Consider the following 15,654-nt stretch of genomic DNA (forward strand, 5'->3'; position numbering starts at 1 on the left):
AAGAAAATAAGTAGGGACGCGGGTGGCGCTGTGGTCTAAACCACTGAGCCTCTTGGGCTTGCCGATCAGAAGGTCGGTGGTTTGAATCCCCACGACGGGGTGAGCTCCTGTTGCTCAGTCCCAGCTCCTGCCAACCTACCAGTGTGAAAGCACATCAAAGTGCAAGTAGATAAATAGGTACTAATCTGGTGGGAAGGTAAACAGCATTTCTGTGCACTGCTCTGGTTTCTGTGTTCTGTTGCGCGAGAAGTGGCTTAGTCATGCTGGCCACATGACCTAGAAAAACTGTCTGCAGACAAACGCCGGCTCCCTCGGCCTGTAAAGCAAGATGAGCGGCGCAACCCCAGAGTCATCTGCGACTGGACTTAACTGTCAGGGCTCCTTTACCTTTACCTTTAATAAAATAAGTATAAAACATACACTGAAAGGGAGTGGCATAGTTTATTGCAGTCATAGCGAACAATGGCAGCAAACCTGGACTGAATAATTCATTTAGAGTGTTATGAACCCTTGGCAAAAGTGTGGGTGGGGTGGGGAGGAGGAGAAGAGTGGTGTGTGACTATGGGAGGAGGGCATGAGCATATATACCTGGTTGCACCAAGACTTGCTAGGGACAGTAAGTGTAACAATGGCTGAAATTTGCCAAAAGATGGAGACAGTGCTGGGTAACAGTGAGTTCTCTTGTGTGTTTTCAGACATGGAGAATCAGCCATTGTTATGCTTCTTGGCCCCAGCTGGTTTTTGTGCAACCTTACATGGAACCAAAAAGCCTGCATTTATATGTTTGCTATCTCTCCTGCCACTGCATATTAAGATGGACCAGATGGTTTCAACAACAGCCGAAAACCCATTTTCTTTCTTCTCCCTGCATTGCACAGTTTACCACCTAGCTTGATTAAGAGTACCAGAGAATTTGAAAATTTGCACACTGTTTTGTGATGCTTTGGTTGGCCTAATTAAGGTATTGCCCTGTTGTGGATTTAGAGATTGTTATGGACTAACATGACTGGCTATCTTTACTTTCTGTGTGACGCTGAAGCACTTTTTGGATAGCTGAAGCCAATTACCCCTTCTTATGCCTTAATTGGATCTCTCTCGTGCTATAATACTGTCTTCTGTTTGAAGGCCCCGATTTCCCCTTACACTGATGACCTCATTATCATCTCAAGAAAAAAGTTGACTGTTGTGAATCTGCTACAGTTAGAAGCATCCCACTTTCTGCTATTCCTTTTTCTTAACATTCCTTTTTGACGGATGAAGATGATTTTCTTTCTTGTTTCTTTCCTGTTCTGAGATTTCTGGTTTGTAGCAAGCTGTGGGATTGGGAATTTTGATTTAGGCTCTTGTTAATAACAGCTATCTGCTTTGTCTCCTACTGCCAGGCAGGCAGAGGGGGAGGGAAGGCAGAGCTCCTATCAAAGCGTAGCGCTCTGAATGAGAGGCTTCAGCTGAGCAATGGAGCTAAATGGAGACAATCAGCCACTGCCCTTTAGGTTAACTACCTGCTGCAGGAGTCTAATTGCAAGAAATTGTTCCTGTCACTAATGAAACGGCACTACTGAGTAGAAGATGTCCATATTGCTCTGAGCCCCCCAAAGCCCATCTTTTGTGACCCTGTTGATGGCATGCAGCACAGTTTATTAATGGTGTAGATGCCTACTGATTAAATTCTGTTTCCTTCCAGTAAGTTACACAGGGACGATTCGGAAGGAAAAGAAATGAGCGTGACATATAGAATAGCATTTAAAGAGAACTCTTCTCCACCTTTGATCTCTCAGATCAATATATAATACTGCTAAAAAAGAGATGAATGCACCTCACATACTGATGCTTGCCCCCACTCCATGCCTAAGAAACTGAGCAAGGGACGAAGAGTGCCTTGACTTGGGTAAATTCTACTGGGTATCATTAGATGTGCAGTTGACAGTAACTTATGTGTTTCAGATTGATCCAGCTTAATAGTGATTAGCTACATAGATGATAGATAGATATATAGATAGAGATAGATATAAAAAGATGGATGGATGCTGCGCATTAAGCCACTATATTATTTATTAATTTATTTATTTTCCATACTGCCCTTCATTCAAAGACCTCATGGTGGTTTACAATATAAAAACACAAAAATACATATCATAGTATCAAACAAAAACAATGCCCCCCCACAGTTTAAAAGACAATACAGTGGTACCTCGGGTTAAGAACTTAATTCATTCTGGAGGTCCGTTCTTAACCTGAAACTGTTCTTAACCTGAGGTACCACTTTAGCTAATGGGGCCTCCCGCTGCTGCCGTGCCGCCAGAACATGATTTCAGTTCTCATCCTGAAGCAAAGTTCTTAACCCGAGGTACTATTTCTGGGTTAGCGGAGTCTGTAACCTGAAGCGTCTGTAACCCGAGGTACCACTGTAGATGATTGAATTAGCCAAGGGCCTGGGAGAAGAGGAACGTTTTTGCCTGGCACCTAAAGATACTTAATGAAGGCACCAGACGAGTTTCCCTGGGGAGAGGGAACCAGGCAGAGGGCCTTCTCGGTAGTGGCACCCGCCCTGTGGAATGCCCTCCCATCAGATGTCAAGGAAATAAACAACTGACTTTTAGAAGACATCTGAAGGCAACCCTGTATCGGGAAAATTTTAGTGTCAAATCTTTCACAATTTTTTGTGTGCTGTAAGCTGCCTAGAGTGGCTGGGGGAACCCAGCCAGATGGGCGGAGTATAAATATTATTATTATTATTATTATTATTATTATTATTATTATTATGCAATGGGGGAGCCACCACATAAAAGTCACATTCTCATGTGGCTGCCCTCCAGATCTCTCGCAGAGGCGTCACACAAAGAAGGGCCTCAGATAATGATCCCAGGGTCTGGGTTCAAATAATGATGGATGTTCATGTGGGGTGGTTTTCCGCAGAATAGTTTTGAAGCAACCATCAGTATAAATGGCTGCTGGTCATATGAACACACCTTCCGAAGCTAGGTATAGGCCATCTGACAGCAGTAAATGCTGCTTACGGGACCTAGGAAGTATTATAGGCCTGTGTACGTGCAATGTTGCATAATCATTATGAGTAATTAATAACAGATAGCTAACAATTATTATTTATAAAGTGCTTGCACTGCACAGTAACAAAATTTAAGACAGGCACTGGTCACTAACAAAAGGAAAAAGAAATCAGAGGAACGCACTAGGAAGGGAAATTAAATCACCAATGGGTAGCTCAAGGTTACTCAACCTATATGACTGCCGGTGCTCTATAGTTCGGGTCTGCACAATAAACTGTGTTCTGCAAAGCTAAATGCAGCTTACCGGGTGCAGTCTGTGACTTATGAGGTGCTTGGCAACCAACAACTAGCAAAAACTAAAACACACAGGTTTATTAACCCCACAGAGGGACACCAAATATTGCTAGTGGGCTGCACCTGCCTTGAAGAATCACAGCTTGGGAAGACTTTAGCTGTGGAATTTATGGTGGTTCATTCCTGTTCTGGAGGACAAGGGTCACCACTGTTTGAACTGCTGCTTTTGGCTACAGGTAGGAATGGCAGGTGGAAAAAGGTGCTTGAATCATGTCACACTTTTGTTGCATCACATGCTTGAAGTACTGTGTCACTGTCTTTATTCTTCAGGAGGTTGCTCTTTTTGCAGAAATGTACACTTTTAATTGCCTGTTAGTTGGCTGCCGAAATATTTATTGTTCACATCTTGTAAGCCCCTGTTGGCTAGGCATCTGTGATAAATAAAAGGATGGTGTAGAAAGCAATTTTTAATGTCAACCAGGAGAAGAAGAAAATAGAGAGATTGATCTTAGTTCTCATCTTTGTCTCTCTCTTTTTTATTTCTAAAAAAGTCATGCTAAGAATCCCTCTTTGATTAATTGCTTTACATGCTTATTCTGTTGTGCTTTGTGCAGTATTACAGGAACCATGGGGTTGGAAAAGCTATCAGTCTCTGCATGAGAAACCTGCACTCGTTTAACTGAAGCATGTGGATTTAAATATTGTTTAGTTACATTTGGGCAGATGCTCGGAATGACACTTTTGAAGAAATAGCAACCTTTGCTTCAAACAAAACAGGATTCTTAATTTCATGAGCCTGGTCTGCACAAACCGGGTTGTGATTCAAGGACCGCCCCCCCCCCCGCTTGGGGATAAGAAAGACACAAGGACACAGTATATAAGATTAATTGGCTAGAAAAGGCCACAACTTTATAGATTACAGCATGTGAGAGGTATTGGTTTAGGCATTGGATAAACAGCAGAGCTTGACTCCACCCGCTCAGGGAGGGGTGAGTTTAACAAGGGTTAACCACCAGTAGGAGGAGCCTGGTGATGCAAATACAACTGTAAGCTCTCCCCTGATGTCACTGGGGGTCATGCCATGGCCCCCAGCCACAGCAGGGCATTGGACAGGATCCACGACCGCCGGATTCCTTTAACAGAATACCCATAAAGTGAAGGGGTAGGCGATGGCCACACCCTGCCCTTCCATACACCAGCAACATATTCCAATGCCTAACCGCCACACACTCTCACCTCAAAATCAGCCCCACTTCAAAAGTAATGCTAACACTGGGGAAATGGCAAGGCACACACAGAGAGAGAATCATCCACCCAAGGGCAAAAAACACACACAGCCACGCCACCAAACCAGCTGGAGCTGGTCACGAACACCCGCTTTGTAAGCCACTGTTGCCTCCTGGAGCTTCCTTCTGCCTGCAAAAGAGCAAACGACAAAGTCCTGTCCTAAAGTCTTGACCTGTTGAAACCCGGCAGCACAGTGAGGGGAAAGAGCTGCCGTGGCCGCATTTGAGTGGCTAAACCCCGCCCTCGAGCTTCCCTACAATTGGAAGACTAACTGAGGAGTGTGGCGCGGCAGCAATGACGGCAAGCAGGGGCTGGAACGCCCCCTGTGAAGCATGGGAATGGCTCCAGATCACAACCCCTCCCCTCCGGGAGGAGGAGAGGCATTGTAAACAACCCAGGCTCAAAGTCCTAGAAGACTCGCACACAACCTTGTCCTTGACAGCCTTGGACAGGTGAAGGGATACCTTGCTACCACTGTCAGGACCAAATAGCTTTGAGCAGGTGGAGTGTACAAGTCCCAAAGTATGCCAGTTCCAGATCTCACTTACCATAGTAGTCTCGATATTCAAGTCTAGAAAAGCACTCTTTCACAACCGAAGGGTGGCCATGCAATATATAAGCAATTTTAAAAATAGGGGTTCCACAATTTAAAACTCACCCTCTCAGGTTGTCAACCACCTGAATTTGGTGGTACCCAAGGAAAGCCTCATCTGCTGACCTAAGTTCCTAGACAGGTGGATGTTGTTTTTTTCAGGTACCAAAGTCTCAGGCAGGTAGGGTGGTCCTAATGCTAGTATTCTCTTTACCCTCCTTGTGGTTTAAGCTGGGTTGCAGTACATTTCCACACTTGCCTCCTTGTGAATAGTCCAAATGCCTATTCCCATAGGCAGGCCTTATTTAGTGATCCTTTTTGAATACAGTACAGCTGCTGGATATTCTAGAGCAGAGATGGGGAACATGGCTTTCCAGATAATGTTAAACTGTAGCTCCCATCAGCACCAGCCAGCTGGGAACTATAGTTTGTTAAGGGTGTTAAGAGTTGCTGGGACACCCCTCACAGCCACAATTCCCAGCACCTCTAACAAAGGATGGTTCACAGGATTCTCTGGGAGAAGCCATGCCTGGTGAAGCAGTATAAGAAGTGTGTTAAATGTGTGGTGTGGTTGCTAATTTTTATGTCAGTCTTAAAAGTCTCTCTCTCTCTTGAAACACTTCCTCTTAAAAGCTGCTATCTTAGCATTGGTTATTTTAGTATTGACAGTTATGTTGGTTGGGTTGTAATTTATATTGATATTTGTAAACCATTCCAGCTGGCCTAGGTTTTTAAGATTGCTAGCATCACTGTTGTCATGTTTATTTTATATGGGTCATATTCAACTGTCCAGTTCTGGTAGCAAAAGCAAGTGCATGGGGCTTCTCCTCTCACACATTCCTTTCAACTCCACCAAATCTGCTCTGGAGAGTTAGGAGAACCCTTAAAAGAGAGGGAAGGGAGAGGAAAGAGGAGTTCATTTTGGTGGGCAGGCAGAAAGGCTTCCACTGATGGATCAATCTCCTTAGTACTATGTTGAATTTTATCCCATCCAGGGCCGTCTTACCCATAGGTGCTAGGGGTGCGGAGCACCCAGGCACTGGGCTCTCAGAGGTGACAGGCCAAGAGTCCAGGGCCCGAGAGTTGAGTCCAGGGAAGAGCCCGCCTGTTGATCAGAGCGCCGCAGCAGGCTCTTCTGTGCTGCAAGTTGGGGGGCAACTGAGCCAGCGAAGTGGCCGGCCAACTCTGCCCTCCAGCGCGCCTGGGACTGGGCAACCGAGGGGGGGGCGCAGGGTGGATCTTTGCACCCCAGCGTCGCATATGCTTACAGCAGCCCTGACCCCATCTGTACTGTTTTATAATGTTATGAGTTGTTCTGGCTTTGCCCAGAGGTGCAGCACACAAGATACTTTAAAAATAAAAATAAATTAAACACTTCTTTAAATAGCAGCACACCGGGCCTGTTTCCCCATCCATGCAAGATAAAATTATTTTGCATATTTAGAATGTTGAGCCAAATGTGACTATATTGAAGTTTTTTATTTTAAAAAATGGTCATCTATTTCATAGATAGAAACAGCACACCAGCTGCTCAACAAATCTATTCCTTGTTCATGAGCAGAAGTAAAAACAATGTTTTGCTTGTTCTCTTCTGCAACAATTTTTAGATTTTCTTCTTCATGTCACATGTGGTTTTTAGGACAGATGTCTACAGGTTTCCTTAGTTTTTTTGTGTGTTTTGTTATTATTATTTTTATAAAAAACAAAATACATTTCTTATATATTTTTCTTCTACAAATTAATACAAGGAGAATATAGAATTAGCAGTCAATATAATTTTGTAACACCTTGAAATATTTTTTTATTTAACAAAATGTAAATACCACCTGATTGCAGTAACACCTCAAACAGGTTTGGAAAAAGAAACTCTTTAAAATTATCAGTAAAAACAGTTAAAAGTGGGCATTTAAAAACATTCAAAACTCATTAAACTTATACAATAAGCTAAAGTCAGATTTAAACACATTTAACTTCTACATGTCCAGATAGGTATGCTTTAACAAAAATGCTTTAAGTAGGTGCCAAAAAGAGTACAGTGATGGCACCAGCCTGATGTCAGTAGAAGAGTTATGAGAAACAGAGGAATTATGAGTGGAAATTATATATAATGTATCACGATATTATGCATGTTCATATGTGCTCTCATGGTGAACAGTTGGTGAATACAGTATTTGAGTTTTACTGTACACAGTATCGAAATGCACACAGTAATATTGTATATTATTGCATTCATAATAATGTACCACCACTTACATCTGCAAGGGATGAAGGTAACAAGACCCTTCCTGTGATGATTTTAGCTGGTCACAAGCCAGCTCTCTCAGGAAGAACTGGGTGGCAAGAGTTGCCCTGTCTTCCTAACCTAGATATATGGATATGATTTGGGGATGAAGAGTGCTTCTGGGAAGGGACTGCTCCTCTGAAGTGCAACACAGCCACAAACTACCATGAACACTGGCGTGTGCTGGAATTTGCTTTCTCCTCTTCTCTCCCATTCCTTTTTCCTCATGTGCCAAGGATCTTTATATTGTGAGCCTGAGGAACAGGTGCATCTTATTTTTGTAAGCTGCTTTGAGAGCCTTTCAAGAACAACACACACTTTAATGTTCAAAAAGTTAAGATATGCAAATATGGGCTGTTGGGGTCATACGGCGAAAGCTTGCATGCTTTCTTTCTAATAGAAGACAGAAACAACAGGTAATGCAATTCAAAGCATGTTAGAAATAAGCCGCTTAGAATTAGAATTAGAATTAGAATTAGAAGAGGAGAGCGCAAAATATGGTCTGAAGCTCAACATCAAAAAAAGATCATGGCCACTGGTCCCATCACCTCCTGGCAAATAGAAGGGGCAAATAGAAATGGAGGTAGTAAGAGATTTTACTTTCTTGGTCTCCATGATCACCTCAGATGGTGACAGCAGCCACAAAATTAAAAGACCCCTGCTTCTGGGGAGAAAAGCGATGACAAACCTAGACAGCATCTTAAAAAGCAGAGACATCACCTTGCCGACAAAGGTCCGCATAGTTCAAGCTATGGTTTTCTCAGTAGTGATGTATGGAAGTGTGAGCTGGACCATAAAGAAGGCTGATCGCCGAAGAATTGATGGTTTGGAATTATGGTGCTGGAGGAGACTCTTGAGAGTCCCATGGACTGCAAGAAGATCAATCCTATCCATCCTTAAGGAAATCAGCCCTGAGTGCTCACTGGAAGGACAGATCCTGAAGCTGAGGCTCCAATACTTTAGCCGCCTCATGAGAAGAGAGGACTCCCTGGAAAAGACCCTGATGCTGGGAAAGATGGAGGGCACTAGGAGAAGGGGACGACAGAGGACGAGATGGTTGGACAGTGTTCTCGAAGCTACCAACATGAGTTTGACCAAACTGCGGGAGGCAGTGGAAGACAGGAGTGCCTGGTGTGCTCTGGTCCATGGGGTCATGAAGAGTCGGACACGACTAAACGACTAAACAACAACATATTGGGGGGGGGGGCAAGAGAGTGGGGCCCTAAGTTATAGCTTGTTTAGCTTATACGTAAATCTGGCACTATTTGGGCTGAATGTGTGTTGGCTTTTCTACAGATCTCACATCCAGTGATGGCAGTCAGGCATGGAGCAAATCCAGTGGAGATAATCCTTAACACACACACATAAAGAGCATTTATCTTCTGCACGGGGCTTCAGCTGCTACAAAGCAAGCTCCATTTGTTGATCTTATGAAAGGAATCCCATATATTGTTGGCTTTCTGTTCACCACATGAACATGCATTGTGACTTGGATGCATAATGAGGCAGCAAATCTGAGTAAATTATGACCAGGTTACATTTTGCAGAGGTCACAAAAAGCCAAAGAGAATGCAATTTTGTCTCCTTGTAATACTTTTCTCTTCTAAATTACTTCCATACAAGAACGGTGGCTGAAAAGCACCAGGACATCTATTTAAATGAGTTCAGTAGCCCTGTTAGTGTACACCAAACATTCTTAATGCACGTTAGTGCTGGAAGGAAACTATTTACCTAATCCAAACAACAAGATGTTATAAGAACTGAAGAAGATTCACTGTGCTAATATGTCTGCAGATGATATGTCTGCATAAGCTTTATGGAATGAGTCAAGCAACACATTACATGGTCATTTTTTTCTTTTTTCTTGCTGTATAAATAAAATAATAATAATACATGGTCATTGTCATTTGTTCAAAGCATTTTGCACACACTGTTGTAGAAACCATAGGAGTGTTATGAAGTTAAAAATACATTTCTGGTATTAAAAATTTTCTGCATCTTCATACTAGTGATATTAGTTACTGGTCATGGTGCAGGTATGAAATTTTGCTTTATGCTGTGGCGTTTGCCCTCCTAGGTGTGTGGCATCATACTGGGTTCATAAGGAAAGGGTTAACTAATTGTAAAATGACTTACCTATAGGAACCCAAGGGGAGGAGTTAGAATTAGAGTTTTTAAGAAGTCAGTCTGGAGTTAGAGAAGAGAGAGGGAGGATAAGTCTGTGGGTTGGGTTAGTCTGATGTGAGAGAGTGAGAGAATCTGTTAAGAGGAGTCAGTCAAACAGTTGAGATAAACAGTCAGAAGGTATTAGGAAGGTATAGGCCAGTAAATAATCTATGGTTAAGAAACTGACTAGAAAATTATCTGACAAACCATACTTGCGTGTTGAGTTCCACAGTACCACCCCCCAAAAATTCACACATCACACGTTAATTTTTGTTTAAGGTTTTTGGCATAATTTTGGCCACAACTTTATTCAAATACATCAAATGTGAGTGGTTGCTTAGGCATTGGTTTGACTATCTGTCCTTGCCCCCCAAGGACAGAGCTGGCACTTCTGGGCACCACCAGAAGCCAGCATGGGAAACAAATATTGGGGAGAAATGAGGCTGGGAACCAGTCCAACACCTCTCACCCTCATGTTCCGGTGGGGCTTGCACGGCCCAAGTCCGGCTCCACGGACAAGGACGAAAGAATGGCAAGCCCCTGGATTCCTTTAACGGAATTCCCTTTCAGCATCATTTGGAGGGGTAGGCACTTACCCCTCCAAGAACCAATTAACCAATGCCTAACCGCCAACCTTACAAGTTGTGACGATTTGCTACGCAGTAGGCAAAAACCAAATGGCACCAGCCAATCAGCCAAATGGCAAAATTCCTACCAGGCCCCCGCTCAAAGGCGAACGACCCCATGACAGGCATAGCAAGGTCAATAAACCAAAGAACCACCCTATAAAAGGGAGGGGGGGCGGGTGATCCGTTGCAAACGACCAAGAGGCCGTCCTAACCTCTGGCTCCTATATTTATAACCTCTGACCCCTCCTCCAAATTGGCAACACTCAAAAATCCCCAGCAACCTAATTAACCCTTTTAAGGCTGGGGTTCCCACCAAATATGCCTAGTCATGATGGTGGTCTGTTCCCCAACCGCAACACGTGCTCTCTGCTAGTGAGAACACGCTTTGTAAATGCTTATAAAATAAACTTGTTTATTTGGTTTAATTTTAACAACTGTCTGGACTCAGTGTTACCCAAGAGTAACGGGTTGGTGGCAATGGGGAAGCGAGCACAGTGGTGGCACAGGGATCAATAGACCGTCAAACGTCCGGGGACCCTGTGTGATCACCACATATGCTAGTGTTGTTTCATTACGCATTGTTTGCTTTTTATTATTTTGTACACTGCTTTGAGATTTTTGTACATTAAACCTTTTTATAATATGAATTCATGATTCCCCTGAGAGTACCCAAGGCATTTTGATCCCTGACGAAGAAATTCAAATGGAAACTTCTGTGGTACAAAAATATAATAAGTGACATTATTGACCATTCGTTGACCCAGACAATCCCATCCTATGAGTCCTTCAGCTTTTCTTCCCTATGATTAATTGTCTCTCTGACCAAAATAACTGAGTTTTTCATCAAGAACTTAAATAGAACAACTCTTATTTATTTAAGTAAACTTAACGTATTTCTACCAGCAAACTTAACATATGAGAAGAGAGAAAGGTGTACCTGTTGGATGCCTACTTACCTAAAGACCATGTGCTTGCTCCACAGATCCTGTACATGGTCCACAGAATGTGGAGGTTGTTGACATCCGATCTCGGCAGCTGACCTTGCAGTGGGAGCCCTTCGGATATGCTGTGACTCGTTGCCACAGCTATAACCTTACAGTCCATTACCAGTATGTGTTCAACCAGCAGAAATATGAGGCGGAGGAACTAATTCAGACGTCATCACACTATACTTTGCGGGGACTGCGACCATTCATGACTATCCGACTGAGGTTGGCTCTTTCAAACCCAGAGGGCAAGATGGAGAGTGAAGAGCTGGTAGTTCAAACTGAGGAGGATGGTAAGGAAAAAAGAAAGCGCTAATGACTTAAAATGTTAAAGTAGTTGAAAACACAAGTTGTGACTATCATTGTGTACACGTGCACACACATAGACAGCCACAAAATGCAAGGAAGGCAATAAAAAAATATATAATAACAATAAATATTTATATCACAATCTTGTAACTAACCTGAATGCCCTGTTTAAGTAGATGACCTGAGCAATTCTGAATACTCCTTTCTTGTGGGTGGAAATTTTAGAAGAAGAAGCTATAAGTATTGTAAACAATAACTGCTTTTTCTCATGTCCTTCCTAGTTCCTGGACCTGTTCCCCTTGAATCGATTCAGGGTGGACCTTTTGAAGAAAAGATCTATGTTCAGTGGAAGCCACCAAATGAGACTAATGGAATAATTACACTCTATGAGGTAAGGGGAATTGATTGTTAGATGATGCAAGATGTACTTCCACCTGTGGTGAATGTGGCGTAGATGCCTTTTAGGTGCTGGCTGTGTGTCCCAAGGCCTGGTGTTGGGAAGAAAAATCTATGAAAAATACTGCAGACTAAAACTTTGGAATAGAAGAGGCCTAGGGGCTGTCTTATTTGCAGGTATAATTAGCACCACATGAGTAGTTTTGCTGCATTGCATGTGCAAGTGCATTTATACTTAAATCTGTGCGGTTGATATTGTCTCATGTCCACTAGTTGGTGGTCATCTTCTGATGTGGGTTCATAGATAATGGCATCCACCTTGCACCTTCTCTGTTCACTGTCTGGCATTTGCTATATGACAATGTATTTGCTAATAACTGCTGGGAATCTTAGGGCCTGCAGACTGCATCTAGTCATTTTACTTCTCACTGTAATTCCTTTTGTTCTCTAGGGAAAAACAAATATCCTCTTTTCATATGAGTTGAGTTGTTGTTGGTAGAAATCCTTTCTAGGTTTGAAGCAACCCACAGTCCTTACAATATGTACTCTTGGCCTGCATACAGATTTCCTTGAGCTTTTCTGTTAAGTGAAATAATAGTCTTTTGGGATCATTATCCACATCATAATGGATAATGGCCATAGCAGAGAACTGGGGGGGGGGGATGGGGTTGCCTGTGGGCAGGATATCATTATTACTTTAATTTTAATCCACTCTGAGAGTCCTGTGTGCTCAAGAGTGGGGCGATCATTACCAATATAAAATAGAGGAAGTGAAAAATCAGCAGTGTTGACAAGGTAACCAAATGAAGTTCATGAACTCTTGTACAAAACTTAGGTCCTGAACTCTGTATGACAGCAGCAAGGGATTAAATGTGAATACTAAAATTCCATCTAGTTTCCTGCCTATAATTTTCTTGAAAGGCCCATTTGATGCACTGAAAAAAAAAATCTTTTAAGGTAGAATACGATCTTGCCTGTTGTGTCTCATTTCAACCACTTCTATGACTGTAGCAATTCTACCGGTTGTCTGTGCTGTAAAAACAGATGGCAGAGGGCTGGCTGTTTGCAGCAAGGTTAATGTGCTGAGCCTCTCACATCTGGAAACATGATTTTCGAAAGTGGTTTGGGTCAAAGTAAGAAATTGAGTTGAATAGTTTCAGTTGAGTCTCTGGTGGATGTTTGCACATGTCACTAAAAGGCTTCCACAATTTGTTCTTCCTCGCAATGTCTGGGCAAAGGAAATCCTCAGCTACATGAGGCATTAGTGTTGAACATTGCAGCTGAGGCACATGGCAGATTGGTACATGGGAAATGGTTTGCAAATGAATTAAGACAATACTGTTTTGTTTCACTGTTTGGCGTGACAGGTGTGTTGCAGATCCCAGAACGTGAAGACAGATAATAAGCTGCACACTGAATCTTACCTCAGTGGAAACTGTTTTCTGGAATCTGTATGATCTTGTGAGTTACTATGAAAATAAAAGAGCATCAGTTACAATGAAAAATATAACACCTTGTAATTTTTTTAGAGACAGTTTGCCATTTACACTGCCTGCAGGTACAGAACACTGGAAGGGTTTTCCCACTCCTGAAGTTACTTATCCGACTGAACAGATATAGAGTGGGGGTGATGCATCATAAAAATCATCTTGGTTGATTCCACATAAAAGTGTTTAATTGATAATGGTCATCATTTATTCATTCAGCTTGTTATAGAGCATCCAGATGAGATGGCTGAGAATGTGCACTGACCACAAAATTGGTTCAGGCTCTACTTCAGATCTGTTGGTCCGCAGTGATTTGGAGATTTTTCCTGTGTGTGTGTGTGTGTGTATACACACACACACAATTTTAAAAATAAATCATGCAATTATGGCCAAATTAATAATAAATGAATGAACAAGAAACTTCCCACACTGCAAATAAATAAGTTAGAAAGAATCCACCACCAGGAAACAAGAAATTGATAATTAAAGCCATGTTGTGGCTGCAAGGGGAAGAAATCTGTGGTTTAACAACTGTGAATGTGTGGAGAGGAAATTCATCTCTTACTGGATTTCAGGTGGGGGAGCAAGGGACCTAGGTCATCATGAAACTCATCTCCCCTCCATTTCCCCCTTTGCTTTGCCCTTCAGTCCCAGGCATGACATTACTGATATCACCTATTTAAAGAGGCATTTCCTGTTTTCTGGCGGTCTCTTTAATTACTTCATTTTATTTTATTTTTAGGGTAATTGCATAGCTGCATAATTATGATTATAAATTGGTTGTGTTTTTTTTTAAAAAACGAGCAATTAAATAGTACACTGTAGGGTCATGGTGGTGACCCTATAGTGTGCAGAGTTGTGTCCTTAATGAATGAGCATTTCTTTTCCCCTGGCACTTACACTTACCTAGAAGTAAATCCTACTGAAAACTACCTTCTAAATATATATGCTTAGGATAAAGCTGTATTGGGCAGATTTTCATGTGGTGTGGTGAAGTGAAGTGGTCACTCCCGTGAAGTTCGTTCATCATTTGACAACCAGGAGAAGCAAAATACATCAGAATGGAAGATTTGGAAGAGGGGAAGCTACTGCTGATATTTATCAAGAATCCTGTCATTTGGGGCAGGTAAGGGAACCCAGACTGAAATACCCCCAATATTTTAGCTTCTAGATGCTAGTGGAACCATAAAGTCCATGACCCACAAAAGTTGGTGGCTTGTTCTTTCCAGGACTGGTCCTTTCATTAGGCAGAATGATGCAGGCATCTATCATGATGGGTGCTGGTGGTTGGGGAGGGGGACAGGTGTGTAGCACTCTCTGCTCCCTTGGTCATTTTTCTTGAGTCCCTGACCTATGTTGGAGCAGAGATATGTGTGTGCTGTGTGCACTGTGCTTCTTAAGCCAGGGACAAGGATATCTAAGGAAGTATCTCACCCACTTCTCAGATACAGAACTGCTGAAAATATCATACGCCCCAGAGTTGCACTCGGCTTGGTTGTTTTTGGAGTTTGTGTGGATGGTTTTATTGGTTTTTTTAAAAAGAGTTTGTTGAGTGGATTTTATAATTTTTAGAACTTTTGTTTGTGTGTTCTGTTCTGTTTTTATTTTGTATACCACTTTGATGGTCTTATGTTGTCAAACAGTCTATAAATTTGTATAATAATAATCTAACCTGCTGTCTCATAACTGATGTTGACATAAGATTCAGCTCTCAGTTTAGTTTGACTTCCGTAAATTGAGTGAGGACTACCTTCTCCTTTGCCTCAGGCAGTAAAATGCCTTGTGATAGCCTTGAGTCTTTCTGGCAAAAGTTGGAATGCTATGCTTACCTAGACAGGCTGCCACCATAACATCTGTCCCAGTGCTTCAAATACAAGCTGTCTTGGCCAGCAGTTTTAGTTTGCAAGTTATTATATCCTTGCCATAATGTTGATTCATTCAGTCAATCAATAACAACGGCTGACCTTACAGACTCTATACAGTGGTACCTCGGGTTAAGTACTTAATTCGTTCCGGAGGTCCGTTCTTAACCTGAAACTGTTCTTAACCTTAAGCACCACTTTAGCTAATGGGGCCTCCTGCTGCCACTGCACTGCCACTGCACGATTTCTGTTCTCATCCTGAAGCAAAGTTCTTAACCACCTGAAGCACTATTTCTGGGTTAGCGGAGTCTGTAACCTGAAGCGTATGTAACCTGAAGCGTATGTAACCTGAGGTAC

General features: G+C 42.5%; 1 protein-coding gene across 17 annotated transcripts in view; it reads left to right on the forward strand.

Moving 5' to 3' along the window:
• Positions 1-15,654, forward strand: part of PTPRT (protein tyrosine phosphatase receptor type T) — a 605,850-nt gene that overhangs the window by 423,802 nt on the left and 166,394 nt on the right. For all 17 annotated transcript variants that reach the window (XM_083746111.1, XM_083746125.1, XM_083746113.1 and 14 more), the window contains exons 8-9: positions 11,240-11,536; positions 11,834-11,943. In XM_083746111.1, the coding sequence (XP_083602237.1) occupies positions 11,240-11,536; positions 11,834-11,943 (407 nt within the window). The remainder of the gene's footprint in view (positions 1-11,239; positions 11,537-11,833; positions 11,944-15,654) is intronic.

This window comes from Podarcis gaigeae, assembly GCF_964106915.1.
Source record: "Podarcis gaigeae genome assembly, chromosome: 6".
In the NCBI taxonomy this organism is placed as follows: Eukaryota; Metazoa; Chordata; class Lepidosauria; order Squamata; family Lacertidae; genus Podarcis; species Podarcis gaigeae.